We start from the raw sequence: 26,080 nt of genomic DNA, 5'->3' as shown, positions 1-26,080 counted from the left end.
TTTGTACCAATCTTTATGTATTTATTCACACATTTGATAAAAATGTCACAGTTAGGAGTGAATTCATTACAATGACATAAGTAACTCTACAGAGTCAAACTGCTGTTAAATCAGAATATGGGGCAACCACAGCTGCTTAGCACCTGTGCACACGCACGCAGGTACGCTCTCTCGCACACACCCACTCACACTGGCAGGCACAAAGTTCGGACGTTAATAACCCGGGACTCTTCCCTGGCTCCTCTGGGGAAGGAAAGAAATCCTCAATGCAAAGATGCTGGGACCACCCAGGACCTCTCTGCTCTGCCAGTGACTCAGGAGACATGAACGGGGACAGTTACTTCCTTGGCACAAAACTGGACAGGCAACAAGAAGGTCAGGAGGGGTTTAGGTTAGTTCCAGGTTTAGAGTCCCTTTCCAACACAACAGGGTAGCAAGCAGGAAAAAAGGTAAAAATTCAGCCATTTGAACTCCAGAAAAGAAAGAAGGCAGGAGGATTTAAAAAATTTGATCCCTATTCTCCCAACACACTGTGACAGGACCATTGGCAAAACCGAGACCAAGCAGATACCATGTGGCTGTGACCTTATTAAATGGTATGGTTTGCCTTCATTTCAGCTCTCGAGGGAGGAGGAAAAACTTTTTAGAGGAACAAGAGGGTCACATACACCACATCCCTATCATATTAGTATCTGGGACAAGATTACATCTGCTTGTCTAGACAGCAGCTGGTCTAAGTGCTGAGCACTCCAAGGGGGCGGCCCAGCCCCCCTCCTCTGCCTTCTGAGGAGGACAAGTCAAACCTCAGGTGAGGAAAATAATGCCTGAACCAAAGAACTGTTTTCTATACTGTGTTACTATGGAGAAAACACCCCCAACTCCTTTTTGACACAAAGTTAAAAAAAATAAAATAAATTTAAATGTGATGTTTGAGCCTTTCTACTGACCCTGTCAAAACACTGATGATACAGAAACTAATCTCCAGTGCTCCCAGCGAAGGCTGGGAAGAGGAAAGGATTTGGTGACTACAGCACACGAGCATGGAGCTGGCCAGTTTCCATGAAAATGTCTGGGGTCAGGTGAGTGAGCCAAGGGAAGTATTTTGCAGGGAGAGTTTCTTGGTACAAACTTCATGCTCCTAAAGATAAAAGCAAGGTGAGGACAAGGCACTTAACACGGCCAAGAGCTGTTTACACCCATTCACACCAAGACTGTTACCAAGAGCACTCCCAGTGACCCTCCTGAAGAAATAACTGGCCACCCAAACTTTCCAGGTGACCTTCAGAACTGGAGGAAATTCCAGCACTGCAAAACCCATGGTGGGATCTGGAATGTCAGCAAGGAACCATTCAGGGGAAGCCAACAGAGTCGTCCACTTCCAACCTGAGGTGAGAGGCTTGTTCCAGATTAGCTCAGTCAAATACTGAATTTCAAACTGGTCAGCCTGAGAACACGGCAGTGCCTCCATGGATCCCGCTTCCTCTCTGATCAAGAGCAGCACAGGGCTCGGAAGGAAATCAGACACTAGTCCTTGAATGATCTTGCACTGATGGTTACGTACATGCCTCCACGGCTTTTCCCCATTCTGTGGCAGAGGGAGGGACAAAGACAGGGCTGGAAGGACCGGTCCCGTCTTCTCCTAAGGCCCTTTAGGCATACTCGATCCTAGCAGGGCTACAACTGCCCTCATTCTTCCGCTCCGATGACTGGGCGGTGGCCTTGGCCTCACTGCTCATCTCCAGAGGTTTTGCCGGGATATAGTCCTTCACTTTGATTTCCATGTTCTTGGCTTTCAGAGTGGCTGTGTGCAGCTTCTCCAGGAAATCCGGCATGCCTGGGGGAGACGGGGGTCTAGTTAAGACGACCAGAAATCAACAGAAGATTCAAAGCTGCACGGCCCCCTCTTTGGTGGTGGGGAGCTGCTCTTCCTCATACCAAGGCAGCCTGAGTGGCAAACTACAAGTGACAGCTGCCGCCAGAAGGTGTTCCCTCTGCATGGACTGCAAAAACACCCACAACCTACGATCCTTGCAGAAGGGGCAGTGATCAGGCCACTGAAATCCCAAAAGGCTCTTTGAGGTGATTAAAATACACATCAGTGGCATGTCAAAATAACTGCCAATTTAACTTAGATAAATGTCAAACAGGGGGCTGGGGATGTGGCTCAAGCGGTAGCGCGCTCGCCTGGCATGCGTGCGGCCCGGGTTCGATCCTCAGCACCACATACAAGCAAAGATGTTGTGTCCACCGAGAACTAAAAAATAAATATTAAAATTCTCTAAAAAAAAAATATTAAAAAAAAAAAAAATGTCAAACAGAAACACTCAATCTTCTCTCCATTTCCCCCAAGGAATAAGCAAATGCCTATAGAAAACAATCACGAGGATGCTTTCTGAGACACGACGTTAGAAGGGGAAGGTGAAATTACAGCTGCGATGTGCAGCCTCTCTTACATGGGTGGTGGCCCTTTCCCTAGGTGACTGCCCACAATCATATTTTCTAAGCCAGATCTTAAGAGTTTTCAACACTACTAAAGAAAAAATTTAAGCCTGGTATGGTGGTGCATGCCTGCAATCCCAGCGGCTCAGGAGGCTGAGGCAGGAGGATCAGAAATTCAAAGCCATTCAGCAAAAAGCAAGGCACTAAGCAACTGAGTGAGACCATCTCTAAATAAAATACAAAAAAAGGGCGGGTAGGGATGTGGCTCAGTGGCTGAGTGCCCCTGAGTTCAATCCCCAGCTGCAAAAAAAAAAAAAAAAAAAACATTAAAGTACACAGTCTATATTTAAGACATTGAAGCATATGTTTTAGAAACTCTCCTCTGGCCAGGTGCAGTGGCACATGCCTTCAATCCTAGCAACTCCGGAAGCTGAGGCAGGAGAATTCCAAGTTCAAAGCTAGTCTCAGCAACTTAGTGAGATCCTGTCTCATTAAAAAAAAAAAAAAAAAAAAAAAAAGGTTGTGATTGTGGCTCACTGATTAAGTGCCCCTGGGTTCAATCCCCAGTACTAAAAAAAATTAAAATAAAAAGTCTCCTCTGGGTACAAGTTCCTTTCTGGGACCCTATAATTCTCATTCTTACAATACCACCTGGAGACCAGAATGAACTGGGAAGGGCACTGAATCTCTGTAGCAGGGATTACAGAGATTCAGTGCTGCCATTAAGAAGACAGAGAAAAACAAAATGTTCACCCCAGTGCCCAGCCCTGACACACATCTCCACTCACCGCTGGAAACCATCCAGCTAACACAGTAGCGAGGAAACACAGTCTGGGGATTGTCACTGTATGTCAGCAAGTAGTCAAAGCCATTCTGGAAAAGAAACAGGGCAAAGATGAGGGTACCTGAGCACACACCACAGCCTCCACACCCAGCATCACCGACAGCCATGCCCATTCGGGAGTAAGGAGTGCCACCATTTTAACCTGTGAAGAACAGACTCACCTGATGCCTGAGACCAACTGTTCACAGCAACGCCTGCCTACAGGGTGACCTCTAGCAAGCATGGCTCCTAGGGTGTCCTAGTCCCATTGGTAAGGGGGCTCCCTGTGCTCAGACAATGCAAACCGTTGTGACTTATGCCAAGCAGGTTTTCTTCCTGGGGGTCTGGAATGATGGTACTCACTAAGTAGAGGGTGCCATGAGACCAGCTCCCAATACAACCTATGGATGCTGAGCTCCGCAGGGCCTTCCCACACAGAAGCAGGGCGCACACACTCCTGCACTCCCTGCTAGAGAAGGAGGCCTCGGAGTCCGCAGACCATTCTTGTCTCTGTCATCACCGTCTGTGCAGACTTATTACATCATTGTCATAAAATCAGCTGAGAAAACAACTAAATGCTGAGTCCTATGAGTTCTTCAAATACAGGGCTATGTTTCAGCTTCAAGACCTTCATCTTCACCTGCACCTCCTACTAGTAACAATAGCAAACAACTATACAATAACTTACTGTGGGCCAGGAACTGCTGCAATTTCTCTCAACAATCCTACATTGTAGGTTCAACTATCCCCCCGTTTTACATGAGGAAATCAAGCAAAAAAAGCTTAAAGTAATGTTGCCCAACGTCACCCTCCTGCTCAGTGAGAAAACTGAGAATTCGGACCACTGAAATCACACACCCACTGTCTCTCTAGCTCAGCCTTCACACTAATACAGCAAAGGACGTGCAATTATTAAGAAAATCTGAAGTGCCTGACCCTGAGAAGCCTAGACAGATTACATTCCACCTGAAGGAGTAAAAGAGAGCACTTTTCCATCTGCACTTTGTCTGCTATACGTCTGGCTGTGTGCGAGGTGCTGCAGAGGAAACGATCCGCTCCAGTCTCTGACTCAGAGAAAGGTGCTGAAAAGACACTGCAGTGCAGAGGGAAGGGAGGCAAAGGCTGTAAACAGGAACAGCGTCAGAAGCCCCCACAAGGGCTGGCGAGGGGACAGCATGAATCAGCACAAGCATAAGACTTCAAATTATTCCACCCACAAAACATTTGGATGGGGACGTCAAGAGACCTGGACTTTCTTCCACTGCTGCTGACATTATCCAAATGAAGCCAAAAATGCCATGGTTACTGTGGGGAAGGAAGAACGGGGTGGGGGTGGGGGAATGGGGGAAATCTAAATCACTTTGCTTATTATTTATAGATCTGACTTTGAACACAAATATTTCATTTATTAAAACTAAAATTTTCAGAGCAATACTAAAAATCCAAAGTAAATAAAGAACCTGTGGGGGAGTCTCTGGGGGCTGTGATGCACGCTTGTGATCCCAGCTACTCAGAAGGTTGAGGCAGGAAGATCCCAAGTTCAAGGTAAGCCTAGGCAACTCAGCAAGACCCTGTCTTAAAATAAAAAGAGCTGGGGAGGCAGGCACTGTGGCGCATGTCTGTAATCCCAGCAGCTCCAGAGGAGGAGGCCCAAGGATCACAAGTTCAAAGCCAGCCTCAGCAAAAGCAAGGCACTAAGCAACTCAGTGAGACCCTGTCTCTAAATAAAATACAAACAAATAAAATGGCCTAAAACCAATAAATGACCCTGCAGCTGTGAGCACTCCTTACAGCCAAGCTGTGGTATCAAAAGGCCATTTTCCACTAAAGGAACCAGAACTCTAATTTCTAGGTTTAGAGCTAAAAATATAAAACATGATCCGGGAACATCTTTTAATACTAGAAAGCTCCTAGGGTCCTGAAGCCAACAAGAAGCCCCCATTACCCAAAACCAGGATTAATAAGATCATTAATATGATCATCAGTAAGAATAACTAATGTATCAAAACTAACCTAGTGCATTTAAATTTGTGTTTCAAAAATGATACTTCCTTAAGAAACAGAGGGCTGGGATTGTGGCTCTGTGGTAGAGTTCTCGCCTAGCATGCTTGAGGCACTAGGTTAGATCCACATAAATACAAAATAAAGATATTGCGTCTACTTAAAACTAAATAATAAAATAAAAATTAAAAAAAAAAGAAACAGAACCTTGTCTTTGAGGATTTCTAATTGACAGAACAAACTTGTTTTATTTTGAAAACTAATAAATAAAGAAAACAAGTCAAGTATTTCTCCTATCTCCCTTTCCTATGTGAACTATAGGAAACCAAGCAATTGATGAGGAACTATGCCTATGAAGTATTCCACCCAATAAAGAAAGGAAGTAGGAAAGAACTACAATATCAGTATTCAGTAACCTCTAATGACACAATGGATAATCATTAACAACTTAAAGGTTCACAAAGAAATGGCAAAGCAGACATTATCTGCCTCCCAATTAAAATGATCCTGCCCAAAATAACCTACCAACCTGAATCTGCTCAAGCCTCCAGACCTAATTACCAGTATCCAGGAAAGACGATCTAACTGATATAAAGAGACACAAAAGGCAGCAGGGACAAATGTCAACAGATTCCAATAGCAAAATAGTTCACAATCAGGAAAATTTAAACACTGATTTAGACTTAAAATGGTTTGGTATTAGGGATTTCTGTCAATTGTTTTATGCATGATTATGACACAAGTTATGTTTTCAAAAATCCCTTTTTGAAATTTAAAAAAATGGAAAAAAAAAGGTTACAGTCTGGGAGTGGGGTGGAGCTCAGTGGTACAGCACTTGCCCAGCAGTCAATCCCCACAGTGAAGGGAAAAAACAAACCAATAAGCCTGGCCATGAGCTGGTAACTGTGGAAGTTGGGGACAGGTACATAGGATGTGTGTTACGCACTTCCAATTTTCCATTACAAAAAGTAAGACAAGGGGCTGGGTTGTGGCTCAGTGGAAGAGCACTTGCCTGACACATGTAAGGCATTGGGTTCGATCCTCTGCACCACATAAAAACAAATAAATAAGGCCTGTGTCCATCTACAACTAAAAAAATATTTTAAAAAATTTAAAATAAGACAAACAAAATATCCAACCTTGGCCAAAGGACCTACTTTCCATGTGCAAAGCCACTTCAGCTGCCTGGTTTCCAAATGCCCACTGACTTACTGATACCTGTGGTCAACCCATGCTCCCCGGCCTCTGAGCACACAAGGGCTCATTTCTATCACTGTCTTTGCTCGATTCATGTCTCTGTCTCCAGTGCCCCTCCTAGCCTCCTCTACTATCATCTGCCATTTTTACAAAGATCAACTCAAGCCAGGTGCAGTGGTACACGCCTGTAATCCCAGCGGCTTGGGAGGTTGAGGCAGGAGGATCTGAGGCAGGAGGATCTGAGGCAGGAGGATCACGAGTTCAAAGCCAGCCTCAGCAAAAAAAAAAAAAAAAAAAAGCGAGGCACTAAGCAATCCGGTGAAGCTCCATCTCTAAACAAAACACAAAACTACAAATTAGGGCTGGGGATGTGGCTCAGTGGTCAAGTGCCCCGGAGTTCAATTCCCAGTACCCCTCCCCCCATCCAAAATTGACTCAAGCCAGGTACAGCAGCACCTGCCTGTAATCCCAGCTACTAGGAAGGCAGAGGCAGGAGGATTCAAATTCCAGGCCAGCCTCAAGAACTCAGTAAGACTTGTTTCAAAATTAAAAATTAAAAACTACACTAAGAAAAGTGCTGGGAATGTAACTAAGTAGTAGAGGGGCCCGGGTTCAACCTCTAGCACTATGCGCGCGCGCGCGCGCACACACACACACACGATAATTCTCACTATTCTCCCAATGCAGCTAGAATATTTACTGGGTGCCTACTGGAGGCCACACTGTGCCACGTGCCAACTCTGTCTCAGCTATTTTGCAGCCATCATTTCTAAAGGCAGTAATGCTGGAACTCAAGCCTCTTTTTTTTTTTCCCCCCACACAGATAGCACAAAGTCATGATTCAAATTTCAAAAGCAATTTAAAAGGAATAAAGCAAGGTGCAGATCTCCTCCCCACATGGTTCCCAGCCGAGCCAGTCTCCCTGTCCTAAGGGTAACTAGCCATCAACAGCAGCCTTACCGCTTCTAAAGAAAGTAACTTTCAAATATTTTTAACTACAACTCGTTCTGTGTCTCATGCACAAACTCATACATACTTGGGTAACTAGACAAGTTCCATAAAATATGCTGACACTCATTTTCTACTTTTTCTTTTTTAAAAATTGATCATAATCCCCTAAATTAATTATGTCTCCCACTAATGGGTGGTGATCTGTGGGAGAATACCACTCTATAAATAGTATAGAGGTAAACACATAGATCCCCCAGGAAAAAACAAACATATTGACTGAGGTCAGCCACCATCTGTCATAGCCAAAGGCCTACTGCAGGTGGTATAAATAGAACAACTTGGTAAATATACACACAATGGAATATTACTCAGCATTAAAAGAGAATAAAATCATGGCATTTCCAGGTAAATGGATGGAGTTGGAGAATATAATGCTAAGTGAAGTCAAGCAATCCCCCAAACCAAATGCTGATGTTTTCTCTGATATAAGGATGCTGATTTGTAACAGGGATTGGGAGGGGGACATGGGAAGATTAGACGAACTCTAGATAGGGCAAAGGGGAGGGAGGGCAAGGGAGGGGGCATGGGGGTAGGAAAAGCAGTGGAATGAGACGGACATTATTACTCTAAGTACATGTATAAAGACATGAATGGTGTGACTCTACATTGTGTACAACCACAGACATGAAAAATTATGCTATATATGTGTAATATGAATTGAAATGCATTCTGCTATCATATGTAACAAATTTGAATAATTTTTTAAAATAAAAATAATAAACAACTTGATGAATAGTCCATGCCCTCTAAACCACACAAAGCAACAGGGAGACACAAAGCCATTATGAAGTAAAACAGAACTAAAAACAGAACCACTGTCACTAATAGGTACACTCAACAGATTAAGCTTTTTTTTTTTTTTTTTTTGTGGGAGGGGAGCTCACTAAGCTAAAGAAAATATTCTTTCCTGATAAATGTTACAGAATTGTAAAGAGAGACAGTGAGCAATAGTCTAAATCTCTGTTTTACAGATAAGAAAGGAGAAATCCAGAAGGGCGTGTGTGTTTTGCCCACAGTGTCAAATGCTTTCAGAAGACTCGCTCTTGGCCCTGACAAAAGCTGCCAGGAGCCACATGTCATCACTACTCTGTCTTTAGGGATTTTCCAGGTATACTGCACTATAGCAAGGGGTCCCAAAATATGGTCCCCAGACAAACAGCCTGAGACTCACCTAAGAACTTCTCAAAAATGTAAATTACCAATGGGCTCCCACCAGACACTGGATCTGTTGGTGCCTTGATCTTGGATTTCCCAGGCTCTAGAACTATGAGAAATGAATCTCTTGTTTATAAAGCCAAATTTAAAAAAAAAAAAGTGAATTTTCAAGCCACACCTCGGACCTGCTGAATCAGGTCTGAGACTAGGGCCCAGCAACGTATTTTATTTTATTTTTTTGTGGTGCCTGGAATTGAACCTAGGGCCTTGTGAATGCCTGGCAAGCGCTCTACCACTGAGCCACATCCCCATCCCCCAGCAATGTATTTTAAAAGCTCCAGCTGGTCCAGGCATGGTGGCACAGCCTGGAATCCCAGTGGCTGGGGAGGCTGAGGTAGGAGGATCACGAGTTCAAAGCCAGCCTCAGTAACTTAGTGAGCAACTCAGTGAGACTCTGTCTCTACACGAAATGCAGAAATATAGGGGGCTGGGGTTGTGGCTCAGTGGTAGAACACTTGCCTAGCATGTATGAGACCCTGGGTTTGATTCTTAGCACTGCATATAAATAAAATTTAAAGGGGGCGGGGGCTGGGGATGTGACTCAGTGGTTAAGCACCCCCACCCCTGGGGTTCAATCCAGGTACCAAAAGAAAAAAAATGTCTCCAGCTGGCCTGTAATCCCAGCCACTCAGGAGGCTGAGACAGAAGACCACAAATTCAAAGGCAGTCTCTGCAACTCACAAACCCTGTCTCAAAATAAAAATAAAAAGACCTGGGGATGTGGCTCAATGATTAAGGGCCCCTGAGTTCAATCCCTGGGAGAAAACAAACAGGAAGCCTCCAGCCAATGTGACAGATGCCAGGTCTGAGAACCACTGCCCCCAACAACTCACTCAGCCCCTACCCCCAGTGCAGACTCTAGGCACTCCTCGAGAACATCCCAAAGCCATGACGCAGGGTCTCTTGGTCAAAGTGAAACTCACCTCATCGAATGACTTGTGGGGGCGGATGACCATCTGGGATTCATAGGATCTGACCCTGACGAACTCTGGAGACTCCGGCACGCTGGGGTGCTGCACAGCACTGGAGGGGGAGCGAGGGAAAACAGGTCAGTGACGCCTATCCACAGACCCCAGGGAGCGCAGCCAAGGACAGGCCCTGAGGAGCCTGAAACAAACAACATGCAGTTCACCAGGCCATGTCAAATCAACTCTCTTCCCCTTTAATTACCAACAGTAAGGAACTGAAGAAATGATTAATTAAAAGCTTGCATCCCTTCAATCTTCCTAGCTAGTCACAGCCCCTCCTCTTTCAGCTGGGAGGGCAGGACACTGGCTGTCCCTGGTAAGCCTGCAGGAGACTCGCCAGGGCACTAAGGGTAGGCTTACAGGTCTATACAACCAACACTCCTGGCTGAAGAACTCGCCAAGGGCCACGGCAGCCATACATACCGTGACACCAACACCATCACATTGTTCTCCTGATCCACACTGTATCGCCGAACATACACGTAATCCCGAGAGTACATTGGGTACTAAAGAAAGGAGGGGCAGGATTAGCACTTGGCACCCTGCAGATTTGACAGAAGTAAAACCAGAAGGAAAATACTCACAGGAAAATGGGTTACCCAGTGAAGAACCTCAGAACCACTGACCACGTCCCTCTCGATCACCTCCAGCTTGATCACTAGGGCATCCCACTTCTTCCTGTACTCTGTGTCCAGCTGTAAAAGACAAGACCATGAAGACCCAAGACAATCCAAAGCAAAAATGCAGACGGCCTCTCCAGATGCCTGGACTGGACCTCTGACCCAAGGGCCCTATTATAAAACACAGACCTAACTGATGGGGCCTAAGCGTGGGAGGCACGGCTCTGGTTACTACATAGTCTTCCAAAGTCCTTTCACGTGTGTGAAAGAGAATCTTAAAAGGCAAGCCCCAGAAAAATATAAGGAAAAAAAAATATGGTAACAGACATGTCTGGGGAAAATATAGTATATGCGGTGACAGAAACATGAAGGGAAGAATTCTAAACAGGTTTAAACAGATAAAAACTCTCAGCACGAGTAGACACCTCACACAAAGAAAACAAAGTAGCATATTTTTTTTTAATTTCTGGCATCACTAGTAACTAAGAAATTTCAAAGACAGACATATCCAAACTAACAAAAATGCAATACAAACTGACAAAATTCAGTGCTTAAGAGAAAATGCACTTGCATATGAACAGGGGGTGTTATAATCAACAAACTAGCAACTGGTCTGGCAAAACAAGTGAAAATACCTATGTAGAACTCTGTTGTTTGAACACCCAAGGATAAAAGCAGTCCTTGAACATATTCTTTATTTTTAAGTAAATATATTCACGAGACTACTTCAGATTAAAGTAAGTTAAAGACACCTAACAACTAAATGGAATCCTAACTGGATCTATACTGAATGGACATGATTGGGTCAACTGACAAAACCAAAATACAAACACAGATTACATTGAACTGTGCTGCACCAATGCTGAATTTACTGACATGGTTAGTTAGAAGAATATGCCTAGTTTCAGGAAATACTCACTAAAGAATTTAGGGACAGAGGACCATGATATGTTTAATTTGCCCTCAAAATGTTTAGGAAAAAAACAATAAAGGCTTGTGAAATATTAGAGTATCTTAATCAACCCTTCTATTTGATCTTCTCAAACAGTCTGAGGGTGGGTGGGCTGTAGGCAAAAATCAGTCCCACCCTCACAGGACAGATAGAGAAATTACAAGTCAAATGTTCCCCCAGATGCTACATGCCAAGGAACAAGAAGCACAGACACATATGGATACCCCAAATCCAACATCATCAAATCAAAGAAATCATTCATGTGGACAGTAGTAAATAGCTTGTTAGGAAGCTCTGAAATCCACAGCAAAAAATTAACTCACCTGAACATTGAAGAACTGCCGGGGTGTCACATCTGTGTAGGTTCCAAAAACTAAAATGACAAGAAAGAATAAAGGATGCTTGCTGAGCTCCTGGCCCCATTCCTATCACTACCGGCGTTTCAATTCTGGAGTACTGAGAGCTCCTGAAGGCAGCTTCAGAAAGCAGAAGCAAGGCAGGGGCAGCAAAGCCAAAGATGCCATGTGTCAAGGAAGACACCGGGAGAGGAAAACCACCAACAGAAAGCCATGGTAAATTTCCTGAGAAACCACCAGAACAGAATAGTTTAGAAAAACATGAGGCCCCAAGTCCCAAGCACCTGGGCACCCAGGCACACATTTCAAAGGCAGCACGCCCAGCTCACCTCGGTACTGGTAAAGATGGCTGCCTTCAATTGGGCGCCGCCACAGTTTGAAGTGCTTCTTATCCATCACCATCTCCCATGGCTGTTCCTTGTCCTTCAACTCTTCATTCCCTTCTGTTTGGGATTTTGATTCTGGAGGGTGGCGCTCGACTCCTGAGCTCTGAAATATATTTGAGACTTCCTCCAACCGTTTCATTTCATTAATGGATCTGCAAAAAACAAAAACAGATCCGGTGCAGGTGGTCAGTCAGCCCTGTGAAATGAAATGTCCACACAGAGACCTGCAAAGGAATGGTGTGGGTTTAACACAGTATAGTGTGGTGAATAAAAAATCAGTTCCTGTGCTGGATGCCACTCATTAACCCAAACAACATAGTATTTAATCAGTACCCACTTCTACATATATAAAATGGGAAGAATAGTACCTATCTCAAGATTGGGAATAAAGATTATCAACAAATTTATATATAAAGTGCTTAAGACCTAGTACATTATTAACCTTCAACATCCACTATTAAAGTCTTTGACTACAGCTGGGAGTGGTGGCACTCACTATAATCCCAGTGACTTGGGAGGTTGAGGCAGGAGGATTGTTAAGTTCAAGGCCAGCCCCAGAAACTTCACAAGATTCTCAGCACCTTAGAGCTTGTCCCCCCCCCCACCCCAAAATGTGATGTGGCTCAGTGGTTAAGTGCCCACAGGCTCAATCCCCAGTACAAACTAAATAAATAAATAAAGTCCATGATTGTGAAATGTCATTTGGGACCTTTACAAAAGGCATCACCACTATCTAAGTGCAGAACATTTCCATCAACCAAAAGAAACTATACCATCACCAGTCCCTTCCCATTCCTGCCTCCCTTCACTTTCTGTACGAATTTGCTTATTCTGGGCATTTCAAATAAATGGAGTCACATAATAATGTTTTTTTGTATCTGGCTTCTTTCTCTTGGCATATTTTCAAGTTTCATCCATGAAAGTGTACTTTATTCTTTTTATGATTAAATAATGTTCCATCATAGGAATATATCACCTTTTGTTTATCAGGTAATAGAAACTTGGTTTCTACTTTCTGGCTATTACAAATAATGCTGCTAAGAACATTTAAGTTTTTGAATCAACATGTTTTTAATTCTCTTGGGAAGATTCCTAGGCGTGAATGTTCTAAGTCATGGTAACTCAATGCTTCACTTTTTGAGGAGCTGCCAAACTATTTCCACAGCAGATGCACCACTTTAGATTCCTACCACTGTTGTATGAAGATCCCAACTGCTCCACACCCTTGCCAATTTTATTATCATCCTTTTTTTTTTTTTTATTCTAGCCATACTAGCGGGCATGAAGTGATATCTCAGTGTGGTTTGAACTGATACAATTGCTAATGACTAATGATGTTGGTTACCTTTTCATAAGCTCACTGGCCACTTGTGCATTCCATGGAGAAATACCTCTATTGAAATTCTCTATTTTATCAGATTGTCTTTTTTTTTTTTGGGGGGGGGGTACCTTTTTATTTTTTGAGACAGGCCTCACTAGGTTGCTGAGGCTAACGAACTTGCAAACTTCCTGCCTCAGACTCTCAAACCACTTGGCTTACAGGTGGACACTAATACCTTATCAGAATAAAGAAAATATAAATATTTTCTTTCTTTCTGTGGATCATCTTAACTTTCTTGTATCTTTTGATGATAAAGGTTTTTAATTTAACTTGTTTTTTCTTTGATTACTAATGTTTTGGCATTACATCTAAGAAATCACTGCCTACTCCAACATCACAAAGACTGATGCCTAAATGTTCATCTAAGAGTTTTAAAGTTTTAGCTTACATTATGGTATTCGACCCATTTGAGTTAATTTTTGTGTACGGCATAAGGCAGGGGTCTAAATTCATTTTCTTGCATATGCCTCTTCAGTTAGCCCAGCCCTACTTCTTTCCCCATTGACCTGTCTTGATACCCTTGTTGAACCAACTGACCAAAAATATAAAGGTTCATTTCTGAACTTTCAATTTTATTCCAACACTCTACATGTCTATCCTAATACCAGTACCACAGTGTCTTCATTATGGTAGCTCTGAAGTTTTGAAGTCAGGAGAGTGAGTCCCCCAAATTCTGCTCTTCTCCTTCAAAAGTGTTTAAGTTATTCTGAGTCCCTTTCATTTCCATGAGTATAACTGGCTTGCCAATTTCTGTAAAATAGCCAACTACGATTTTGATAAGAACTATACTGAACATGTAGACTGATTCGGGATACTAATTCCATCTTAATAATATCCATGAATACAGGCTATCTTTCCACTTATTCATGTTTTTTTCTTTTTCTTTTTGAGAAGGGTCTTGCTATACTGCCCACGCGGGCCTTGAACTCCTGGGCTTAACCAATCCTTCTGCCCTAGCCTCCAGAGCAAATGGGATTATAGGTGTACACCACTGTGACCAATCTATTTTGTCTTTATAAAATTTCTTCCAAGGATGTTTTATAGTTTTCATTGTAAAAGCCTTATGTTTCTTTTGTTAAATTTATTCCTAAATATTTTCTTTTTGATACTGTTGTAAATGGAATTTTCTTACTTTCATTTTCAGATTGCTCCTCTGAACAATGTATAAAAATGTGATTTGGGGGAGCTAGAGTTGTGGCTTGGCGGTATAGAGCTCACCTAGCATGTGTGAGGTGATGGGTTCGATCCTCAGCACCACATAAAAATGGATAAATAAAATAAAGGTATGTATCCAACTACAACTAAAAAATATATATTTTTAAATGTGATTTCTGTATACAGATCTTATATCCTGCGAACTTATTAGCTGTCTAGATTATTAACTTTAACAGTTTTTTGTGGATTCTTTAGTATTTTCTACACATAAAATCACATAAGAAAAAAAAGTAAAAACATTTTTTTAAATATAATATAAACTGCAAATAGTTTTAGTGCTTCCTTTCCAGTCGGGATGCCTGCTTTCTCCTTTTCTTGCCTAATTCCCGTGGCTACAGCCTGTAGCACTCTCCTGTAGCACTCTGTTGAAAAGAAGGGCTAGCACAGGTCTTGTTCCCGACCTTCTCACCATCAACTTACTGCTGGCTAGTTTTTACTGATGCCCTTTATCAGTTTGAGGATACTCCCTTCTATTCCCAGGATGAAAAGGGATTCTGTTTTTTTAAATCTGAAGTGAGGTTGGATTTGTCAAATGCTTTTGCTACATCTATTCAGATGACCATGTGGCTTTTGTCCTTTCTTCTTTGCTTGGATAAATCCCACTTGTTCATGAATACAATCCTTTTTATATGTTACGAGGCTTGGTTTGTCAGTATTTTGTTCAGGACTGCTTACATTTCTAAAATATACGCAACAGTACCAGATATCATGCTATGAATCACCGTATTTCCCTAGAGGCATATACACACGTACAATATATACACATAAGGACAAAGACGGGGATGACACACAGCAAACTAAGACAATGGTTACATCTTGCGGAAAAAGGAGAGTATGTTAGGAAAAAGTACAGAAGAAAATTTGTGGTATCTATGATATTTTGTTTCTTAAATGTAACATTTGTTTTATTTTTTAACACTTTTTAATGTATCTGAGACACTTTATAATAATAATTTTTTAAGAGAGAATTTTTTAATATTTATTTTTTAGTTTTCGGCAGACACAACATCTTTGTTTGTATGTGGTGCTGAGGATCGAACCCGGGCTGCACGCATGCCAGGCGAGCGCTACCGCTTGAGCCACATCCCCAGCCCTATAATAATAATTTCTTTTAAAAAAGTTTGGCTAGTATTTTGCTTAAATCACAGACAGGAAAGAAAAACTGGTGTGATTCAGACTGAGGAAGACCTCAAACACTGATACACTGAAATGACCTTTCATTCCTCTCCCAAGTATCAAATGAAACAAGGCTGAAGGGTAATTTTAAGGCAGAATTAACCATATAAATTTACTTTTGTTTTTAAAGCCTTCATTTTATTTATTTTTATAAAGCGCTGAGGATCCAACCCAGTGCCTCAAAAATGCCAGGCAAGCGCTCTACCACTGACTCACAACCCCAGCCCCATATACATTTACTTTTTATTCCCCTATAGAGACAATATCACATTGCACTATAGTTAATCTATCTTTATATCATCTTATTGGTAAAACTATGAATTTCCTAAGGGTAAGGAATCTTTTTCCTAACTGTAGTTCCAGCTCCTAGCATCTCTTTTGTAAATAATAAACACTCAACAAATGCTTACTGAATAAATTAAGTAAATGAAGAAAAGACAGAAGTAGATCTCACTAAAAAAAATTACATTAATATAGTTTGGGGGGGGACTTTGAGGCGGGGTCTCACTATGTTGCCCACAGTGGCCTCAAACTCACAATCCTCTTGCCTCAGTCTCCCAAGCAGCTGGGATTACAAGCATGCACACCATGCCTGTAATAAATTGCTTTAAAAGCCAAAAATTACTGACAATCCAAGATTAAAACTTAGAGCAATCCAAAGTAATGCTGAGTCTATTTCTTTTGTTCTGTCTTTCTTTCCTTTTAGTACTGGAAATTGAACACAGGGGTGCACTACCACTGAGCTATACCTCTGTTGTTGTGTTTTGTTTTGTTTTGTTTTGGGGGGGAGGGAGTATCACTAAGTAGTTGAGGGTCTCATAAGATGCTAAGATTGGCCTTGAACTTGTGATTCTCCTGCCTCCACCTCCCAAGTCCTAGGATTACAGGCATGCACCACCACACCCAGTAGGACATTATTTCTTAAAATTCCAATTCACTTAATTTTAAACTTTGGACTTAGCTATTATCTTTTTTTTTTTTGGGGGGGGGGTGGCCAGTGGGCAGGGTACCAAGGATTGAACCCCGGGACAGAACCCAGGAATACTTAACCACTGAGCCACATCTCCAGTCCTTTTTTTTTTTTTTTTTTTATTTTGAGACAGGGTCTTGTTTAGGGCCTTGTTAATTTACTGAGACTGACTTTGAACTTGTGATCCTCCTGTCTCAGTGGCCAAGCAGCTGCAATTACAGGGGATTACAGGTTATGTGCCACCATATTCAGCAGTATTTGTCATTTCTGACTGTCTGAAATCCCTCCATTTCTAGCCCCTAGCAGTTTAAGGGCAGCTCCTAATTTAAGTGAGATTAATTAAAGACTTCTAGGGCTTTGGATCTTGAGGAAATAACCCAAAGGCACAAGATCTTTTGGAGATTATTCTTAGTAATCTTGAGGAGATCCAGCAGTGCAACCAATCTAGGGGGAAATCACCAGCAACACCAACATCTAAGGAGATGATTCCTGGAGCAAGCCTTGGTTGTTCTCCTGATCAACTTGTACTTTCTGGCCTTCTTGTCACTGTTCTGAACAACCTGACAAGGAATCGACTAATGAATTCCTATTGGTTTAAATTAAACAAGATCAGTTTGTTTATTTACAAGGAAGAATCCATGACATAAATTGAATCCAGTACAATTTATACTGATGTTCTGAAGAAAATTATTTTACCATTTGAAAAAACTTTTCAAGCCGCCAGGCTTGATGGTGCACGCCTGTAATCCCAGCAACTCAGGAGGCTGAGGAGGAGGATCGGAAGTTCAAAGCCAGACTAGGCAATTTAGTGAGGCCCTAAGCAACTTAGTAAGACCATGTCTCTAAATTTAAAAAATAAAATAAAATGGGCTAGAGATGTGGCTCAGTGGTTAAGCAACCCTGGGTTCAATCCCCAGTACCAAAAAAAAAAAAAAAAAAAAATTCTCAATTTAAATTAAAAGTTGAGCTGGGCGTAGTGGCACACACTTATAATCCCAATGGCGGAGGCAGGAGGATTGCAAGTTTGAGGCCATTCTCAGCAACTTAGTGAAACCCAAAGCAACTGAGAGAGATCCTGTCTCAAAATAAAAAATAAGGGCTGGGATTGCGGCTCAGTAGAACAGAGCTTGCCTGACATGTGTGAGGCACTGGGTTCGATTCTCAACACCACATATAAATAAATAAATAAATAAATAAATAAATAAATAAATAAATAAATAAATAAAGTGAAGGTATATCAACAACTTAAAAAATATTTTAGAAATAAATAAATAATAAAAAGGACTGGGGATGTGGCTCAGTGGTTAAGTACCCAGTGTCCAATCCCTGGTATGTATGTATAAATAAAAAGTTGAAATCTTGAGGCAAGTTTGAGGCCAGCCTGGGCAACTTAGCAAGACGCTGTCTCAAAAAATAAAAACAGCTGGTGATGCAGCTCAGTGGTAGAGTGCTCCTGGGTTCCACCCCCTGTACCAGGGGAGGAAAAAATGCAAAATAAGATTAAAGACTGGCATTGCAAATGTCCAAGTACAGAAATAGGAAAGAAACCTTCTGGTAGATATTGCAGAAGAGAAAGCAAAAGCAAGGCAAAACCACAGCCTGATTTGCTCAGAGAACAATTTAGACATCACATGGAACCAGTTAATAACATTTTTCCATAATAATTAAGCACCACTCCTCAATGTCATTCTTATCACATAATAAAGAAGACAAGAGGGGCTGGGGATGTGGCTCAAGCGGTAGCGCGCTCGCCTGGCATGCGTGCGGCCCGGGTTCGATCCTCAGCACCACATACAGACAAAGATGTTGTAAACAAAGATGTTGTGTCTGCCAAATACTAAAAAAAAAAATAAAAAATATAAAAAAAAAAAAAAAAAAAAAGAAGACAAGAATCTGTTTCCATTGGTGGAATATTTTATCAAAACATCAGGAGCTCAGGCTGGGCTTATGGCTCAGTGATAGAACACTTGCCTAGCACGTGTAAGGCACTAGGTTCAATCCTCAGCACCACATAAAAATAAGTAAATAAAACAAAGATATTGTGTCCATCTACAACTAAAAGAAAAAAACATTGAAACAACAAACAATATCAGGGGCTCATAAAAGAATTATGTACCTAGAAAGCTTTTAAGAAAATTAATGACTGTAGGCAACATCTGTGTATATACACATAGATATGTGTGTATGTATATACACATACATATATTTATATATACTTGGGGGAGCACTACTAGGATTGAACTCAGGGGTATTTTACCACTGAGTGGCATCCCAAGCCCCCTTTATTCCTAGACAGGGTCTCACTAAATTGCCCAAGCTGATCTCTAATTTGCCATCCTCCTGGCTCGACTCCCCATTTGCTGGGATTATAGGTATGAGCCACTAAGCCCAGCTTTCCCCGCCCCCCTTTAGATAGCATCTCACTATGTTCCTAACTTCTAGGTTCAAGAAATCCTCCTGCCTCAGCCTCTCCAGTAACTGGGACTACAGGCCTGTGCCACCATGCCCAGAAGTAAGCAATATTTTTTAATGGCCTTTTAAGATGCAAGGTGGTATAGAGCTTCTAATCTATACTACTTAATCAGGTTCTCCTATATAATTAAAATTCCATGTAATTTGATTAAATTTGAGACTAAGTCCACCTGAAGAGGCATGAAAATGTCTTATGAAAACAAGACATTCCTCCGCCCACCCACCCCAGGTACTGGAAATTGAATCCAGAGGCCTGAACTACATTCCCGGTCCTTTTGTAAATTTTGAGACAGGGTTCTGCAAAACTGCCCAGGCTAACCTTGAACTTGATCCTCCTGCCACTGTGCCCAGCTGATGTTCTTTTTTATTTTCTTCATTGTCATTTTTTGAAATGAGGTCTCACTCAGTTATCCAAGCTAGCCCCAAATTCTTGTGCTCAAGCAATCCTCCTACCTCAGCCCTCTGAGTAGCTGGGACTGCGGGAGATGTACAAGTGTGCCCAGCGCACCCAGCTAACATTCATTCTTTGAACAGCATAATACAAATGCTGGAGAAAGACTGCTGTGATGGAAATGTATGTGATCATACAACCTTCTGTAGCCAGGTTTAAAAGTTCTTGAAGGGTCCCACCTTCTAAATTGGACAGACATAATTAACAGAGGAGCACAAACACTGTTATACGTACTAAGTGGAAAATGATAAACCCTCTCACCAGGCATCTCTTTAGCCTGCTGTGCCAAATCCTGTTTGGGTAAGATAGGCTTCTAAACCTTCCTATCTAAGAGACTTAAATTAATAAGGACAGAAAAGGACAAAAGAGATTATTCCCCAAATAGTTACAAAACCAGCAGATTAGTCAAAGGATCAAGAAAAGATGGTCTATGCTTCCTTTTCTCCAAAGGAAAATCACCTGAATATTTGAGGAAGGCTGGAATGAAAGCAGCGGCAACTAAAGACTTTCAATGAAAACTAAGTAAGTGTACAAATGCTTGACTCAGGGTCCTGTCCTCTGCATGAGGCAAGATAGTCTTTAAAATGATTCAAATGTAGCCATCAGACAATTAGGAATTTCAACAAGACAACCTTCACCTCACATAATCTCTTCCTTCACATTACAAACTTACTATTAAAGGGAGGGATTTTCAACTGATTTGGGACACATCTTGAAATAAAGGACATAAACTAGTTAATGCTAAAAGAATGAAAACTATATGTGTGTGTGTTCCTGTAAGCCAGAAAGTTCACACTGATCATTCATCCAGTTAATAACATACAGAAAACGTGAATATATTCCGTTTTAGGGCTAAAACACAGAATTGGGAAAATGGCCAATTTCCCTTTGAAACTTTACTGGCAATTATTTTATTTTACTCAAGTTTATAGAGCAATGAGGTGTAACAAAAAAAAAAGATGAGGTCAATGGAAAATTTTCCCCTAATTTTCATATTTCTTAATATCCTTCCTCTTTTTGTTCCTGTAATTTTTTTTTTAACTGTTTCAAAGCCATAAAAATTACTACTGTATTCTTCTAGAAAATTTGCCCTGGGCTCACGGAATGCCAGCTAACACCAAGAACAGTGAGCAAAATTATTTTGTTTAATTGAAACTAATTAGATAAGAACACTAGAGCAAGGATTAAAAAGATCTGATTTCTACATGAGGCCCCAGAAACAAGTCAAAATCACTTTGTACAGGTTACTTCTTTGCTAAATAAGATCAATTTCTTACTTGGTAAAATGTTCTCAAACACAAAAGAATAGAAAGCAAAATTATTTTTATTCGGAAAAGAAACACACGTAAGAAAAACATGCCAATCTAAAGCTCGGGTTCTAAAAGATATATTTTGCACACTTCCCTGTGTAACCAAGATGGAAGGGTCAGAATTAGTTTACGTCAGGACAAGTGGGTACAGAAACAACATAGGTGAGACAAAGGCTGTAATTTAGGGGTTACTGGACAATCATTCTCTTCTTCCATTAACAATGAAAGAATTGTACCTGACCTGAGACAACTCTGTTCCATTCTGGAAACTACCCAATCTCTCTCAACCACCTCACTAAAACAAACAAAATCCAAATGTTCTAAGCTAGGTGAAACAACCTCAGCAGTACTTGTTCTAAAGCAAATACAATACTTAAACATCAAGCAAAAAAGTTAGACTGTATCCACATTTTATTCAATAAAAATGTAAACATTATAAGCTATTAGAACTGAGACACAAGGAAACAATCTACAATCAATAATATATAATCTGTCTCCCTATCAAGGTAACAAACCTTGATCAAGATTAACAACTTGATCAAAATTTAATGATAAGAAAAGCAAAATCCAGGCCAGGGTTGTGGCTCAGTGGCAGAGTGCTTGCCTAGCATGCGTGAGGCAGTGGATTCAATCCTTAGCACCACATAAAAACAAACAAATAAAATAAAGGTATTGTGTCCATCTACAACTAAAAAAAAATAATAATAATAAAAATAAAAGAAAAAAGAAAAGAAAAGCAAAATCCAAGCATGAACTAGACAATGAAGTATTAAGCCAGGCTGGTGGTGTACACCTATAATCCCCCAACTCAGGAGGTTGAGGCAGCAGGATCACAAATCCAAGGCCAGCTCAGCAATTTAGTAAGACTCTAAGCAACTTAACAAGATCCTATCTCAGAATTTAAAAAAATTTTTTTAAATGTAAAGGGCGTGGCATGAGGAGATGTAGCTCAGTGGTAAAGAAACCTCCCTGGATTCTATTCCCAATAACCCCACAACAAAAACAAAGGCAATGAAGTATTAAATATGGGCCTTTACTGTAGTAACTGGAGGAAGACCAAAACAAAAGGCAGCTCCCAAGTGCTCTGTAGACTGGGGTACCGCTCAGTGGCAGAGTGATGGTTCAATTCCCAGCACCCAAACAAACAAAAAAGAAGTGGTCTGACTGGACACCTAAACTGCAAAGCGAGCAGGATTAGAACCAAGAGTGTTTCAACAGATCCTGGTTTCGGAGACTGACTGAAGAGCAGGAAACAGGATGAACACCTGGGTCAGCAACTGGCCCAATCTCATGGCCAGAGTGGGACTGACTTATTATCTGAATGTTCAATACATCCATTTCTTAAATTGTTTTCCGTTCCAGCTCCCCTAAATGGGAGAACTGCCATCCAGAGCTCCAGGATGTATCACCCATAAAAGTACATTAAGTAATGCAAACAATGTCATCTACCACTAAACCCCAACACTGTTCAACTCCCAGCGCCCCAATTCCTTCCCTCTCTTTTGTACCAACTAACCCTTTCTCCTCCTTCCCGAACAGATCCACCTGAGGATTTTCTTTTCAAGGGTCACCAGTATGGAACACAGGAAATTCATCAAAAATAGAATGAAGGGCTGGAGTTGTGGCTCAGTAGTAGAACGCCTGCCTGGAATGTGTGATGCCCTGGGTTCAATCCTCAGCACTGCATATAAATAAATTAATTAAATAAAAGATCCGTTGACAACTAAAACAATAGTAATAAAAAAAATAGAATGAGGGCTGCTGGGCGAGGTGACGCATATCTATAATCCCAGCGGCTCAGGAGCCTGAGGCAGAAGGATTGAAAATTCAAAGCCAGCCCCAGCAACTTATCGAGGCACTTAACAACTCAGTGAGAACCTGTCTCTAAATAAAATAAAAAAAGAGCTGGGGATGGGCTGGGGTTGTGGATCAATGGTAGAGCTCTGGCTAAGCACATGCAAGGCCCTGAGTTCGATCCTCAGCACCACATAAAAATAAGTAAATTAATTACTTAAAGGTATTGTGTCCAATTACAATTGAAAAAATTTTAATGTTTTAGTTGTTGATAGACCTTTATTTAATTTGTTTATTTATTTACTTCTATGTGGTGCTGAGAATCAAACCCTGTGCCTCACACATGCTAGGCAAGTGTTTGCCACTGAGCTACAACCCCAGCACAACTGAAAATTGATATTAAAAGGGGGTGGGGCTGGGGATATAGCTCAGTTGGTACAGTGCTTGGCTTGCATGCACAAGGCCCTGGATTCGATCCAGTATCAAAAAATAAATAAATAAATAAAGGGGGCTGGGGGGAAGTGGCTCAGTAAGTGAGCACCCTTGGGTTCAATCCTTAGTACCCGCCCCCCCTCCAAAAAAAAAAAATAGAATTAGGGCCTGGCAAGATAGCACACACCTGTAATTTCAGGAGGCTGAGACAAGAGGATTGTGAGTACAAAGTCAGCCTCAGCACTAAGCAACTCAGTGAGACCCTGTCTCTAAATAAAATACAAAATACGGCTGGGATGTGGCTCAGTGGCTCAGTGCCCCTGAGTTCAATCCCCAGTACCAAAAAAAAAAAAAAAAAAAAAAAAAAAGGAAGAAAGAAAATTAAACAGTTAATCAGCAATTTTCTTAAAATTTTCTTCTCATTTTTTTTATTTCTTGCAAGATTAGCACAAATATCCAAATAGCAAAAGAATGCTAATAGGAACTAGGCAAAATTGCTATCATGCTTTGATTCTTTAATTTTTTTGAACGAGGCTATGTGCAGTTATGATCTTAGTTTTTTTTTGTTGTTGTTGTTGTTGTTTTGGAGGAGGGTTGTTTAACAGCTCTGGGGATGGAATCCAGGGCCCTGTACATTCTAGGCAAGGGTTCTACCACTGAGCTACACCCTCAGCCCTGTGGTTCTGATTTTAAATTGCATTATAAAAGTCATCCTTCCTGCTAGGAAAAGCATTCCCAGTTCTTAAGATAGACTTGCATTTACCCACAATTCATAGTGTTGCACAAATAGCTGCCTGGCATCTGGGTATTACACTTCCCACACAGGCCATGGTACAAACTTTACTGCTGTATTTCCATTTTCAATCTAACCAAAAATGTGGAATAACAGGTGGTCTCCCTGTTCAAGAAATATCTAGAATAAAGATACTCTGTGGGATCTATGAGGAGGAGGGAACTGTCCCTGGTTCCTGAAATCACAGTTTTAGAATTTAAAAGAGTGCTTATGTAGAGGACACAGTCTAAAAATATCTGTCAAAAAATGAAAATCCAAGCCAGGCTTGGTGGCATATGCCTTAATCCCAGCTCCTGACAAAGCTGAAGCAGGAGGATCACAAGTTCAGGGCCAGTCTTGGCAACTTAGTGAGACCCTATCTCAAAACAAAAACCAACAACAACAACAACAACAACAAAGAGTAGCTGGGGATGTAGTTCAGTGGTAGAGTGATTGTCTAGCATGCATGAGGCCCTGGGTTTAAACTCCAGTAACAGTGGGGAAAAAAGAAATAAAGTAAATAAAGAGACATATACTTCAAGGGCTAAAAACAAATCTTTTTTAAAAAATATTTTTAGTTATACATGAACACAGTATCTTTATTTTATTTATTTTTATGTGGTGCTAAGGATCGAACTCAGTGCCCCACATGTATGAGGCAAGTGCTCTGCCACTGAGCCACAACCCAGCCCTAAAACAAATCTTTAGATTACATAAAATCTGAGATTTAGAACTACAGAGTAACAAATACAATCAACGGTACTGGATTTTCACCCAGAAGTTTTAATGACAGCATGACTTCTGACCTTAATGATACCCAAAGTTCTAAAGTAGCAAAAATCTCACCTAATTCTTATAGGATAAAACGTCTGGGTTATCGGTTTGTGCAAGCAGGGCAAAATCCCTCCCAGCCTCTAAATTCCTTTCAGAAGGGAGTCACAATGACAGAGCTCTCTCGGGCCACTTCTCCCAAGGCTTGAGTCCCATTTGGATGGCAGTCATTTTGTAACTGCAGAAATACAGCCTCAGGTCGAGTTTAAAGTCGTTCTGAATTTGCATTTTTTTCTGAGAACGTTAAAGATTTCGTCAAGAAGGGCCTGCACGCCTTCTGTATTCACTTTTACAATGTGGTTTTTCTTTTCTTTATCTCTAGGGCTGGGAATCCAGCGCAGACCTCGCGCTTGCCAAGCAGGTGCTCCAGCACTGAGCTACCCCTGTACTCCTAAGGTTGTCTTCAGTGTCATACTACCCATCCAAAGTCCCCCCCCCCCAGAATAACACCCACTTCCGGCCCTTGCTTCTAACGCAACAAACCGCAGAAACACACGGGCAGCAAGGTGAATTGCTAAAACTGCTCCAGTCTGCTGCACCGCCACTCACAGGAAGACCAGGTAAACAGGGGACACGGGGCAGGCCCCGAGGGTCGCACGTCCCCACCTCCCGCAGGGGCCACCCCACCCCAAGCACAGGGGCGACTCGCTGCAAAGCCCACCTCTGCAGCTCCTCCTCCTGGATCCTCTCCTCGTCCCACACGAAGACGCCGGCGAGCGCCGCCATCAAAGCAGAGGCATGGCCCGGGCGGCCGCGCAGCCGGCGCCAGAGGCGTCCGAGTAGGACGCAGCGCGAGCTCTCGGAGTAGAGGCGGCCGTAGAGCTGCGCGATCTGCTGCGTGCGCCGCACACGCAGGCCCGTCACGAAGCGGCACTGATTGGCCAGCAAGCCCAGCAGGCCCCCGCCCCGCGCCCCCGCTAGCCAGGCGGCCAGGCCGGCCGGCGGCCTCCGCGGGAACATGCCGCCACCGCAGGCAGAGCAGCGGGCCCGGGAGGGCGCGGGCGGCCGTCAGCTAAGTCCCCTAACTGGCCGGCCCGGAGTCCGTCTCTCGTTGCCCAGGCCAGGCGCCGCCTCTCATGTCTCTGCAGCAGCCGCTGAGAAGAGCCCCCTCGGGGGAGAGCGCCGCTGCAGGAGACGCGCGGGCTCGGCCCCCTCGCTCCTCCGAGTGTCCAGCTGGCGGCGGAATTGCGGTGCGGGGAACGCGGGAACTAGCGAGGCGGGCGACCCCGGCTCCGCAGGAGGAAAGGTCCCGGGAGCTCCGAATCCACCACACGCGCCGCCTGCCCGCAACCTACCCGCGTCTCCGCC

At 42.4% G+C, this 26,080-nt stretch overlaps 1 protein-coding gene across 1 annotated transcript; it reads right to left on the bottom strand.

Moving 5' to 3' along the window:
• Window positions 1-26,061, bottom strand: Stard7 (StAR related lipid transfer domain containing 7). Its single transcript, XM_046420013.2, has 8 exons — window positions 25,434-26,061; window positions 11,912-12,120; window positions 11,550-11,599; window positions 10,239-10,349; window positions 10,078-10,160; window positions 9,610-9,709; window positions 3,228-3,312; window positions 1-1,834 (listed from the first exon to the last, which is right to left on the bottom strand). The coding sequence occupies exons 1-8, from the start codon at window positions 25,730-25,732 to the stop codon at window positions 1,650-1,652; spliced, it is 1,122 nt and encodes a 373-aa protein (XP_046275969.1). The 5' UTR covers window positions 25,733-26,061; the 3' UTR covers window positions 1-1,649.
• Between the last annotated feature and the right edge of the window lie 19 nt (window positions 26,062-26,080).

This window comes from Marmota monax, unplaced genomic scaffold, assembly GCF_021218885.2.
Source record: "Marmota monax isolate L192 unplaced genomic scaffold, Marmota_monax_Labrador192_F-V1.1 WCK01_AAM20220418_F8-fsc00178, whole genome shotgun sequence".
Lineage (NCBI taxonomy): Eukaryota > Metazoa > Chordata > Mammalia > Rodentia > Sciuridae > Marmota > Marmota monax.
Note: the sequence above shows the minus strand (reverse complement) of the source record. Positions and strands in the feature narration are given on the sequence as shown.